The sequence below is a fragment of the Propithecus coquereli genome, unplaced genomic scaffold (genome assembly GCF_000956105.1).
Source record: "Propithecus coquereli isolate 6110/MARCELLA unplaced genomic scaffold, Pcoq_1.0 Scaffold81, whole genome shotgun sequence".
NCBI lineage: Eukaryota > Metazoa > Chordata > Mammalia > Primates > Indriidae > Propithecus > Propithecus coquereli.
Window position 1 is genome coordinate 310,466 of NW_012154285.1, and position 13,063 is coordinate 323,528.

The following is a 13,063-nucleotide window of genomic DNA, read 5'->3' on the forward strand; positions in this document are numbered from 1 at the left end:
GCACTAACTGAGATGGTACCTGGGACGTATTCGGCTCTAACCCTGGCAGGCGTTAGGCGCTCGGTATACAGGGTCCCGTCTCCCTCCAAGCTTAACCCACGACGCCCCGGTGGGAAGGGACACATTCAGTGTTCCGCGTGGCGTCCCTCGCTCCCTCTTACCGCTGCTGTAGCAGGTACTGCAAACCTGGTGGCTTTGCAAATGAATTAGCACACGTTTGTTCTCCCCTCGTTCTGAGGTCGAAAGTCTGCAACCAGCTTCACTGGGCTGAATGAAGGTGTAGACAGGGCTGCACCCTGTCCAGCCGCTCCAGGGGTGCGTCTGTTTCCTTGCATTTTCCAGCCTCCAGAGCGCCCGTCCTGGGCCCCTTCCTCCACCCGCGAAGCCGGCAGCACAGCCCCTTGCTTCTGTGGTCCCAGGGCTTCCGCGGCTGTCATCCACTCCCTCCCTCCCCACTGTAAGGACGGTTGGGTTACGTTCAGGGACCACCCAAATAGTCCAGGATAACCCCCCATCGCAACATCCTTAATTTAATTGTTTACAGCAGCCCAGATATGGAAACAACCCACAAGTCCGTCAACGGATGAATAGATAAGGAAACGTGGTACATATACATGATGGAATACTATTCAGCCTTCAAAAAGAAGGAAAGCTTACCTTTTGTAACAAACAACGCAGATGAACCTGGAAGATGCAGTCCTGAGTGGAACAGACCAGACACAGGATGATGCCAACACTGCACCCCCTCACCCCCAGGTGGAAACTAAGTCAGACTCGTGGAAGCAGAGAGTAGAACGGCGGTTCCCGGGGCTGGGGGTGGGGGAAAGGAAGAGATGTTGGTGAAAGGGTACAAAGTTCCAGTTATGCAGGTGAATACAGTCCAGGGATTTAATGTACACATGGCAACTGTATTTAGTAATGCTGTATCGTATCCTTAAACTTTGCCAGGAAAGTAGATCTTAAATGTTCTCGTCACACACACACAAAGCAACTATGCGAGGTGACGGGTATATGGACTGACTTGATCATGGCAATGATTTCTCGTTGTACGTGTATGTAACACATCACGTTATACATCTGCATAAATGCATGCAATTTCATCTGCCAGTTACTTATTTGCCAATAAAGCCGTGGTGGGAGGAAAAGATCCTTAATTTAGTCACATCTACAAAGTGCCTTTTGACACACAAGGTGATGCTCACAAGTCCCGGAGATTAGGATGCGGATCTCTTTGGGACCAGTGTTCAGATTACCGCCTTCTCCCAGAGACTCCCCCCAATTCTTGTTTAGGACGAGAAGTAAAGGACTCACTGCCCTCCCTTGAAAGCTGGAAGACCAAGACAGGACCACAGCGTCCTTTCTGTGACCTTGGGTCTTCTCGTGAGCGTTGGCGTGGAGAAGGTCTGGTGCCAGGACGATAGCTGAGGTCCTGGCTCCGGAGCCGGGCTCCCGGGGCTGCCTCCTGCTCTGCCCTTCCCAGGGGGCCACAGGCGGGCTCCTTTACTCTCGGTTTGCTGGGCTGGAATATGGGAATGGCAGTGATACTGGTAGTGTGGCTGTTCTGAGGACGCGGTGAGTTAACATGCTCGGGTTTCAGGGGAAGCAGAGCCGCGACGTGGGTTTGAGAGCAGGAGAGCAGGGCTTTGCTTGGGGAGCGACCCCTGGACGCGGGCTGAGGGAGTGAGCAGCGAGGCAGGACACGGGGAAGGGGAAAACCCAACAGGAGGTGTGTTATTGGGCCAGTTAACACGGTGAGCAACGTGCACGAACCCCACTGAGCCCCTCTAAGGAGCCACGCCGAGTGTGCCTCCAGATCCAGCCCACACCCGCGAGCGAGAGCCGTCGGCCCGGGATGCGCCTGCCTGGAGTGAGGGGGTCAGGGTGGTGAAAGGAGAGAAGCTACGCAAGGGTGGTTCCAGGCGAGGTGCAGCGGGATCCCACGCGGGGCGCTGGAGAGCGATCCAGCCACCTCGGCGCCGTCTCGTCCAGAACACGCCGTGTGAGTTGTCAGCCACGAGCTGCAGCACCGGTGCTGGGCGCAGCGAACCAGTAACGGGGACCCCAGGAGACGGAGGTGGAGCTCGGATAGCATCTGTCATCGCGGCACCTGCTAGACTCAAAAGCAACAACCGACATCTCCTCTGTCTACACTAGGACTCACTCCCACAGCAGCGACCCCAAACAGCCCTGGTGCTTCCCTTCCCTCCCCCGCGTGCTGTCCCGCGGGCTGTGGAATAGGATGAAGACTCACCCGCCCGCCCCCCTTTCTCTCCCTCCTCTTCGCAGGTTTCCGACAGGTGCGACTACGTCTTCGTGAACGGGAAGGAAATGAAAGGCAAGGTGAACGTGGTGGTCAACTTCACCTACCAGCACCTGAGCGGCGCCCTGGAGATGACGGTGTGGGTGCCGCGGCTGCCGCTGCAGATCGAGGTCTCGGACACCGAGCTCAATCAGATCAAGGGCTGGAGGGTGCCCATCATGTCCAGCAAAAGGTAGGTGTGTCCATCGGACTCCACGTCGAATGTGCTTGGGCTAAGAAGGGAACTTACAGGTGGCTGGTTTCAGGTATGGCTGGACCCAAGGGTTCTCTCGATGTCTAAGGACTGAGTCTCTCTCCGTCCCTCGGCTGTCTGCTCTGTGCCGGCCTCGTCCTCCGCTGGGCACCTCTCCTGCGGCTCCACACTCCCATCCTGTCTCCTCTGCAACTCCAGCAGAAGGACACCCTCTCCTTTCCGATAGTCCCAGCAAAAGCCCTGCATTTAGTCTCCTCTTCACTTGGGTCGTGTGCCCACCCCTTACCTAGTTAGTGCAGCCAAGCGGATAGAACACACGGGTGGCCGGCTAGACTTCAGCCACAGTCCGCTGGCTGGAGCTGGAGGAGACAGAGGAAGAGTCACCCCTACCTGGACCGATGGCTCAGTTCCAGGACAAGGGGAGATTGAGGTGGGGAAGGAGCACACAGCAGACGTCCACTAGGGGGGGACACAGGAACAGATGCCACCTGACCTGGGCCCTGAGCTCTCAGCCTTGGTGGAATGAGGTCCAGGTTTGTCCTCCGTGTGTTTGATACATCACTGTGATGGTGTTTGGTGGGGTTATAAGAGTCTCCGTCATCCACCGTCAGGTGAGCACCAGGTAGAGGGAGTTGTGGAAGTCAGGCCTTCTGCTCCTAGACCTTGTCATCTCAGAAGACCCCGCGTGTGAGGACTCGTGCCTTAGGGACAGGTAGAACCCCGAAAGTGGTATGTGCAGAGTCGGACAAGGAAACGCTCCTGGAGTCTGTGTCTTCAGCAGGGGTGGGGAACTGCACTTATCTGGGAAGTAACTGTTGTGTCCCTTTCCCTGAGAGTCCGCTCCTTGGTCCTCCTGAGCCCTGGGGAGAGGATGCTTCAGGGGCCGAGGCCAGGGTCTCACGTAGACGGTTTCAGCGATGACCCTTTTATGAATCGCTGGGGTGTCTGGTGTTGAGTTGGGAGGGTGAGTTGAGGAGTGACTGTTGACGCCACAGAGAGGGAAACCGTAGGGACAGATCCACCAAAGAACCGGCTGAGTCTGATGGCGGCACGTCCCAGATGCTCTCATGGCTTTCAGGTTCAGATACGGCAGCAGGAGGTGAGCAGAGCCGCGGCTGCTCTGATGGAGACCACGGTAGCGTCACAGAAGGGCCAACGGCACACGAGGCATCAGATGCTGAGGGGGCAACTGACATCTGTCCCCTCAAACCATCCCAGCCTCGTCTGCCTTTCTCCTCCTGCTTACCTTTCCTTGGGCTCAGCACTCGCCTCCTGGGTGTGCTGGTTTTTAAGGGATGTACTAGTCACCCATATTAGTTACCTATTGCTGAATAACTCAGTGGCTTAGCCCAAAACTTAGTGGTTTAGACATTATCCCGAAACTTAGTGCGGCTTAGAAGGACATGTATTATTTCGCAGTTTCTGCGGATCAGGAATGCAGGCGTGGCTCTGCTGGGTCCCCTGAGCTGGGTCTCTCCCAGGCTGTGATCCTGCTGTCAGTGGGGCTGGGGTCTCATCTCAGGGCTCCCACGGGGAAGGGTCTACACCCGCGTCCCTGACAGGGGCACCGGCAGGTCTCAGTTCCTCGCCAGCTGCTGGCCAGAGGTCACTGTCAGGTTCTGGCCAGGGGGACATCTCCACGGGGCAGCTTGCCTCCCCAGAGCAGCCAAGTGGGAAGAATCAAGGGCAGAAAACACAGGCAGGACAGAGGGCAGAGTCTTTAAAATCTAACCGTGAAAGTGACCGTCCGCTCACTTTGGCTGCAATTTTCTCATTGGAAGAAAGTCACTAAGTCCAGCCCTCACTCAAGGGGAGGGGATTTCGCAAAGTAAATGCCAAGAGCTTGGAGGGGTCTTTGGGGACAGCTTAACCTCTGCTTGCCACACCAATCCATTCCAATTTGTCGGTGCTCGTGCCCGACCAGTGGTCAAATCCTCCAAGTGCCGCCTCTGCGTGGCGGGCTGTGAACCCCTGGAGGGCCGGGCTCGAGGCTCACTCACCTTCACAGCGCTACCCGTCTGTTAACCTGGACTGACTCCTCGACAGGCCGGCTGGGGACAGTGAGGAAGAGGAGGACGAGGAGAGGAGGGGCCGCGGCTGCACGCTGCAGTACCAGCACGCCATGGTGCGGGTCTTGACGCAGTTTGTGGCAGAGGCGGCCGACGCCGGGGCCCACCAGGCCCACCTGCTGGGCTCGGACTGGCAAGTGGACATCACGGAGCTGACCGGCGACTTCATGCAGGTGGAGGAGCCCAGGATAGCCACGCTGCAAGGCGGGCAGGTCCTGATTGGGCAGGAGCTGGGGATGACCACCATCCAGGTAAGGAAGCCCCCGGGCAAGGGCCGTCTCTCCCCTGCCTCTGGGCTGCCCAGAGGAGAATTCAGTGGCTTGTCACTGCATAGAACAGCGGCTAATTTTAGGTGCGTACATTTAGAGAAATGGTCAGGGAAACCATGTAAGTGATATAGTGATGTGATGAGAATCTTGAAATTCCTCATGTATTACTTACACGTGAGAAGCCCTGGACTGGCTCCTCTGGTCAGTCGTGTTCGAAACTCCAACGCATCATTTTCCCCTAACTGTGGTAGTGTCACCATCTTGGTGAACAAAGCCCTGAGGTGAGCTCGTCTCGTCTGAATCGAGGGCGTGAAGGAAGCAACTCCTTGCTGAGCCACTTGTCTTCACTGTGCGTTGTTGCCTAAAAGCTTCCATCCTATCGGGATGCTGCGGCCGACTCTACCACGTCTCAACCCCAGGTCTGGTGAGAACCCGAGTATCTCAGAGACGTGCCAAGGCAGGAGCGGAGATACTATGACCCCATCGGTCTTGCAGGTCCCTCCGGCTGGGGAACGGGAATGGAGAGGGCTGGCGTGCAATGCTGGGGGGTTTTGAAACAAATATTTTTACAGAACAGTGTTCTGGGAAGCTTTCCGGGGGCTGTCATTTGCCTTCCATGTGAGAACAAAGGAAGACTTTATTCCTCAATAGCTGCCCGTTTAGAAGCGAGGTGATCATCTCCTTAGGCAACCTGTGCGGTATCCAGGGCAGCTAGCAGTCCTTATAGCTGAAACTACATTGGATCATAAAAGATCTAAAATATCCATTCTGGGAAATTGGCTGGTGTGTTGAAAAGATCATTTTATTCGAGGAGGAAAACAGATGGGTTTGGGCCGTAGGCCAGGATATCTAGAAGCTACGAAGGCAACATCCGAGAGGGGAGCCGGCTGGACCTGAGCTGAAAGGTGGTGACTGATTTTGCACTTAGTGTTGGAGAGACAGTAGGGAGTGGTGAGGACTGTGGCAAAGTGACAACCTGCTAAAAAGCTGCCCAGAAGAAATGCAAGCCCAGTGTGGCCACGTGTTACAACTTTTCCAGAAAAGCTGGAAATCTGTCTTTTTATATGAAATCTTCTGGCTTTTGTACAATTATGATCATCAATTCCATTTTAAAGTATTACATATGGCAAACAAAACATACCACCCATAGATAAGAGCTTGCAACCCACACAATAGACAAAGAAGCTGAAAGACCTGAATTCCCACAATAAATCCGTAGGCTGAACTCATGCTCATGGCTCGAGATTCAGACTAAGATGAGAAATTGGTATTAACCACTCACCCCGAGCGATAATTTATGTGCAAAGAGGAAATGACACAGTATTCAGAAATCTTGTTTTAGGGAGGAAGAAATGGGCCAGCTTCCCACACCTTAAACAAGAAAATTGAGACCCTTATTTCTTTTATTTATTCTCGCTATGTCCTCCCGAGTTATAAATTCACTTGGCTACTTCCTTCTGGGGATCGTGTCTCAAGCTCACTGCCATTTGAATGATCACAATCAGACCCAGAAAGTGAAGACGGTATTTAGACAGAAGTATCCAGCTTTGGTTCTGGGCTTAAGGAGCACCTGGAAAACTGTTCTCTTGACCTACATCTTCGTAAACATCCCCAAAAACTTGACAAGAGAACTAGGTCGAGAAAACAGGTGGATGGAGAAGGAGCCCATTTCATCCTGGAGGTTAAAGATCCGTGGACAGCGGCCAGAATCGGAGCAGGCGAGAGTCATGCCACGGATGCTCTTCGGAAGCAGGATTTCCTGTTCAGGGTCGACGTTGAACATAAGCCTCATTTTCCAGGTCATTACAGGTGTCCCGGGGAGAAATGAGACTTTGGGATATTGGCTCCAGGCGTAGACACTCAGAGCTGTGCTCATCAGGGCATAACCGGCACCACCGCTCAGCGTCGCTTAAGGAGTCCAGTGTGGACTCCGGGTATCACACAGCCTGACAGAGATGGTCCACGGACCAGCAAGCTCTCCCTCCTCGTGGCACGTGGGTTTTCATGTGCGAGAGAGAAACGTATAAATATATAACTGGGGTATCAAGCCCATTGTTCTTTGGTGATGTGAAGATGTTTGAAAACAAGTCATTTTGGTAAAATATATAATTTTAAACAAAATACACATTAAATAATAGCTGGGCAATCTGTGCGGTAGAAGAATCACAAAGTTAGCTCTTGGATGAGAATGGTAATTCCTGCTACTGAGGGTGAGGGTGGTGCATGGTGGGAAATGGAGTTTATTGCAGGGGCGTGGGGCGGACGCCAAGCTGTCCCTGTCCACTCCTCAGCACCTCCTTGCTGGCAGGTAAAAAGCGTGTTGTTTTCTCCAGCAAGATGTGTGTTTCAGAAGGAGGCGTCAATGGGGAAGACCCATTCTCGTCCCTTCTGGCCCACTTGTCAGTCTGTCCTTCCCCTGCACGGACGTCCCTTGTGCCGTTGGAGGAAGCACCAGGACCACAGAAACCTTTCCTTGTCCTGTCGCTTCTGCCCTGCAGATCCTGTCTCCGCTGTCGGACGCCATCCTGGCCGAAAAGACCATAACTGTGCTGGATGAGAAGGTGACCATCACAGACCTCGGGGTCCAGCTGGTGACGGGGCTGTCGCTCTCCTTGCAGCTCAGCCCGGGGAGCAACAGAGCCATCTTTGCCACTGCGGTGGCTCAGGAACTTCTGCAGAAGCCCAAGCAGGTATGGAGGCAGGGCTGGAGACACAGCTCGGGTGGGTCACGCAATGGGAGTCTCACACCAGGTGGGGTGTGCTTCACATCAGGTGAGTCTCACAAAGGCTTGGGGTCACCTGTCAGGTTTATCAATCTGCAAAGGACGCCGGTGACGCAGGTGACTGCTCTGCCTCATGGTTCCCAGCTCCCCCCAAAGATGTAAAAAATAAATGCATAAATAAAGATGGCAGCAATTAAAAAGTTACAAACTCCCCAAGGCAGAAGCAATGGACAAAAGCCCCCATATCCACCGCATGGCGCCCGCGCTCGGGTTCACACCCTCCAGTCGCCCCTGGCCCCGTGGGTGGCCGGACCCCCACGGCAGTGGGAGGTGGCGGGAGGCTGGGCACAGGCCCGGAGGAGACGCCACAGCCTGCTGCCAGGTGCTGCAGGAGCTCGGGGACAGTCTGGGCAGTGGTAAGAGACTGGAGATTGTCCCCACACCTGTGACTGCGTAGCTCAGGCAGAAATAGAGTCCCAGGTGATGCCAGTCATGACTTTAGTTTATCTGAAACCAGCGTGTGCTAGTAGAGTGCTAGGTGTGTGTGTGTGTGTGTGTGTGTCTGTGCATGTGTCTGTGTGTATGTATGTATGCGTATACGTGTGTGTTGTGTGTATATGTATTGCATGTTGTGTGTATATATGTTGTGCATGTTCTATGTGTGCGTTTTGTGTAAGTATTGAGTTGTACAGGTGTGTTTTGTATGTTGTGTGTGTTTGTGTTGTACTGTGCCCATGTGTTTGCATGTGTGTCCTGTGTATGTATCATGTGTTGTGTGTTGTGTGTGAGCCTGTGTGTATGCATGTGTGTGTTGTGTGCATGTGTATGTATTATGTATTGTCTTGTGTGTTGTATGTTTGTGTTGTATGTGTGCTTATGTGTATGCATGTGTGTATGTGTGTCGTGTGCATGTGTGTGCCGTGCAACTTTGCGTGTTGATGCAATGATTTCCAAACAACGGGACCGCTAACGGGATTTGTGTTTGTTCACCTTTGCGTAACACGGTGAATAGACGTTATGTCTTAGAAGGAACACGCAGATGTGGCTGAGTCTTGCCTAACAACACAGGACAGTAGTCCCGGCCATTCCCTTTCTTTGCACCCCATGAAAAGGGACCATCCTCACACAGGATGCCAGGAGCCCTCTGGCCCACATGGGAGGTTTTTCTGGCAGCTTACCTTGTGGGTCAGGAGCCCGTTCTCTGCAGCTCCCCCTCCGCAGGACAAGTTACCAGACTCAGCCGTCCCCTCATCCCCAGCCGAGGCTGTGACCATGTTCAGAGCAGGAGGAAGCACTAACCCGGCTTGCGGTGGGGCACAAAGAGCCTCCCATTTCCCCGCCTGCGCCTGTCACGTGATGCTCCCGGTCAGGCATCAGCTGATCTCTCAGCCCTTACGCTCTGGTCCTTGTGCGCAGGGTTAGGGATTAGCAAACACTTGAAAGCGGATGATTCCAGTAACAGACATGAATTCTTGGCCAGTGCTAACCTCCTTTCTGTCAGGGAAGGGAGCCAGCCAAGAGGCAGGTTACAGACAGCCAAGGAAAGGGAGCCCGAGGCCTCTTTCTGTCTTTACAGGATGATAAGATCAGGCGACAGCCAGCTGGGAGTTAGGGGAGTGATCGGATGCAGCTAGAAAAAGTCCAGAGAGCTCATCTGTTTCTGACGTGTGGAGCTGCACACACTCCCCTGCGGTCTGCAGGGCACTTACCCCTCCGCGCAGCTTGGCTCTGGCGTGGTGGTTCCAAGAAATCCTTTGTGCATTTGAACGTTCTGCTCAGATTTCATGGCAGACCGAGACAGCCTGCTAACTCAGGGCCGTGTGCAATGACCGTTGCGCTGTGTCTTGACCAGGTTTTCCACGTAGCACCTGGTCCAAACCAACCTCTAACGAAATAAGTACTTATTGGCTAAGCCAATGGAAGGCACGAAGGCCACCGCCGCGTTCAAGGCACCTTGCTTCTTACTGCCAAAGACCAAACAACAGCCGTGCACAATTGACTTCTGTCATGGCCAGAGGCCGGTGGGTGCACCAAAGAGAAACCCACTGGGGCAGGCGTCAGTGACAAGGGATATGTTCGGAGGATTAGGGGAATCTCATAGACCCAGCTGTATGACCTTGGAGGAATCGGAAGGTCAACAGTCTCTCTCACGTCCATTCTCTCCCTCCCCTCTGTCTTTATTTGGGTCTAGTTCACTGTCCTCCTCCTCTGGGTAAATGCTCTGCCCACACACTGCCTATGCACGATCCATCCTGGTTGTTCCAAAGCAGGGCTTCGCTCCCCAATTTTATACGAGCTCCCACTGCTCACCTTCCCACACCTGCCTTTCTTAGTCCTTTCTTATTTGAAATGAGAGAGAGAGACAGAGAGAGAGGTGGAGGCCGTGTCCGCACTGCCGAGATGGACGGCTCTAACAGCGGCTCTCTCCCTCGCCCAGTTGGCCACAGCCAGGCGGGCAGGGTCAGGCGGCTCACAGAGTGGTCCTCACTGCGGGCCTGGGGTGGAGCAGGTTCTCCAAGGCCAGGGGAGGCGGGGAGAGCAGTGGACCTGACACTTCACTGTCAAGCACAATGACATCTTCATGAAAACGAAAGGCTTGCCTTAAGTTGGACGTTACCTCCCGTGATCTGCCTGGTCAGACTGTTTGCAAAGGAAGTTGGTCTAAATCAACAAAGTGAAAAAGGCAAGGGGTGGGGATGTGTGCGCACCTTGGCCCGACTCCCGGTCTCCTCCAGCCGGCCCCAGAGGAGGGTCCGGGGTGGAGGCAGAGACAGACTTTCCAGCCGGGGGCGTCTCCCGCTCTGGCTGGCGGGTCTCACCTCATGCAAACCCATCCCTGTAGACCCAGGGCCACTAAAACCAGAGACTCCCGGGGTGCATTTGTCTAGACAAGGGGCTTTAATCTGTGCTATGGGTAATAAGTGGGGACTCAGTATGAAAGCAACTTTAAAATAATGTAATAAATATTTTTCATTTAAATGTGTAACGCTTCTAAATGATCCCACTAACCGGTAATCTCCTTTGACATGCAATTTATTACTGTGCAGAAGTAGATTCAGAACAGCCTAAGGGTCCATCTTGCCTTTAACGCCTCCAAATTAAAAAATAAAATCAGGTCTCATTAGGGAGTGTGCACATCTGTACTGTTTTGTTGTTAGCATTTCGTTGTTGCTGCTGTATTTTGCTTCTACGTCTTTGTAAGAATTCATTCCGTTTTATACCCCTGGCACCTCTGATCCCTTATTTCTCCACCGTTTGAAAGGTTTCCCTTTGTTCTTGTAACGATATTTCTGCCACGATGTGTCTGTTTTGCCTTGGTGCTCGGTGAGCGTCTGTCCCGTTTTGATTAACTTATCCTTCTCAACAGGAAGCCGCCATCAGTTGCTGGGTGCAGTTCAGTGACGGCTCAGTCACGCCCTTGGATATTTACGACGGGAAAGACTTCTCCTTGATGGCCACGTCCTTGGACGAGAAGGTGGTCTCCATCCACCAAGACCCCAAATTCAAGTGGCCTATAATCGCCGCTGGGACGGAAGGCCAGGGTGCCCTGGTAAAGGTCGAGATGGTTATCAGCGAGTCCTGCCAGAAATCCAAGCGGAAGAGCGTGTTGGCTGTCGGGACGGCAAACATCAAAGTGAAATTTGGCCAGAACAATGCCAACCCCAACGCCAGCGACAGCAGACACCCTGGGGCAGGTGTTCACCTGGAAAATGACGTCAGTGAGCCAAGGCCCAAAAAGACCTGGCAGGAATGGGAAAGCCCGGAAGGAAGGTTCTACAGCAGTTCTTCCGTGGGACTCATGGAAGGGAGGGGCACCGCCACAGAGAGGTCGACCTTGCGGAGGAAGGACCAGGGAGGTTTCTTGGATGGTGACAGCCACCTGCAGACCCTCCCCGTCGACCTCACCAGCTTCCCAGCCCAGGTGGACCTCCCCAGAGGCCACGGGGAGATGGACGAGAACGACCTCATGCAGGCGTCCAAGGGGCTGAGTGACCTGGAAATCGGGATGTATGCTTTGTTGGGTGTCTTCTGCCTGGCCATTTTGGTCTTCTTAATAAACTGCGTGACCTTCGCGTTAAAGTACAGGCACAAACAGGTTCCCTTCGAAGAACAAGAAGGGATGAGTCACTCCCATGACTGGGTTGGGCTGAGCAACCGGACAGAGCTGTTGGAGAATCACGTGAACTTCGCGTCTTCCCAAGAGGAGCGGATCACTGCCTTTGACCGGGGCATGGACTTCGAGGAGAGCAAGCACCTCCTCAGCACGAACTCCCAAAAGACCATCAACGGGCAACTGTTCAAACCTTTAGGACCCACAATCACAGACGGGAAAGATCCGAAAAGTGAGCCCCCAACATCCCCTACCTCAAAAAGAAAAAGGGTGAAGTTCACCACCTTCACCGCTATCTCCTCGGATGACACGTGCCCCGCCAGGGACTCCGTGGCGATGGGCAGCGAGGACGACATTAAGTGGGTCTGCCAGGACCTGGACCCCGGGGACTGCACGGAGCTGCACAGCTACATGGAGAGGCTACACGAAAACGTGTAAGCCAGGCACACACGTGCACCTGCTCTCACTCACCTTTCAGCCTTTAATTCCAGGATGTGTAGCAACGGTGCGCCAGGGAGAGAGATGGAATGACAGGGCAAGATAGGGTGACGCTGTCCGCAGAGTCTCAGAAAACAACCCCAGCCGGGCCGGGGAGGCCCCTAGTCAGCATCGACGTGCACGTTCCAGCGTACGATGTCTTGCTTAAAGTCGAGAGGTTTATCACGCGTGGCAGGATTTTTAAAACTTGGAACAAAAATGAGATCTGAGTCCCCAAGCTTCTGAGAGCTTCCAGGAAAGAACAGCCTCTCTCTTGCTCTCTCTCGTTAATCAAGGCAATTTGGATACTGTGACATCCACATGTTTGGATACTGTAATTGGGATACTGTGACATCCACGTGTTTGGATACTGTAATTGGGATACTGTGACATCCACGTGGCTCCAATATTAAAAGCGCGATGCGGGTTGGGCACGCCTGGATCAAAGGGAGGGAGCGTATCGTGCAACCTGCAGTGGCAGATCTCGCTGCGAGCGGGACCACAGGCAGTCTCGCGCCCGGGCAGCTCCAGGAGTGACCGCGAGTTACCGTCTCTCAAAGACCGGGGCAGGGCCGGACCAGGTCATCGACAGAGCAAAGCATTGCTGACCAGGCCTGAAAGGGGACAAGTGACAAAATACCTTTGTACCTACATGCCAAGAGCAAACACACACACACACACACACACACACACACACACACCCTCTGAGCAGTTCAGAGCATTTCTTTCTTTGTAAACTAAGGATACTGGGCATAGAATTTCTGTCAGGTTCAAAGAACCAGGCTTTTTTTTTAGCAAGCTCATCGCGTTTAAGTTTGCTTTCCTCCACTGCGTTGCCACCTTTCCAAAAGCTACTGGTCATCTGCAGGTGAGGGCGGGGGGGACCATTCTCCAGTATTTC

General features: G+C 53.7%; 1 protein-coding gene across 1 annotated transcript in view; it reads left to right on the forward strand.

The window, feature by feature from the left end:
• Window positions 1-12,235, forward strand: part of TMEM132D (transmembrane protein 132D) — a 187,782-nt gene extending 175,547 nt beyond the window's left edge. Inside the window, exons 4-7 of the mRNA XM_012663398.1 lie at window positions 2,287-2,492; window positions 4,560-4,833; window positions 7,350-7,541; window positions 10,942-12,235. Of these exons, the coding sequence (XP_012518852.1) occupies window positions 2,287-2,492; window positions 4,560-4,833; window positions 7,350-7,541; window positions 10,942-12,123 (1,854 nt within the window). The 3' untranslated portion in view covers window positions 12,124-12,235. The remainder of the gene's footprint in view (window positions 1-2,286; window positions 2,493-4,559; window positions 4,834-7,349; window positions 7,542-10,941) is intronic.
• The last annotated feature ends 828 nt before the right edge of the window (window positions 12,236-13,063 follow it).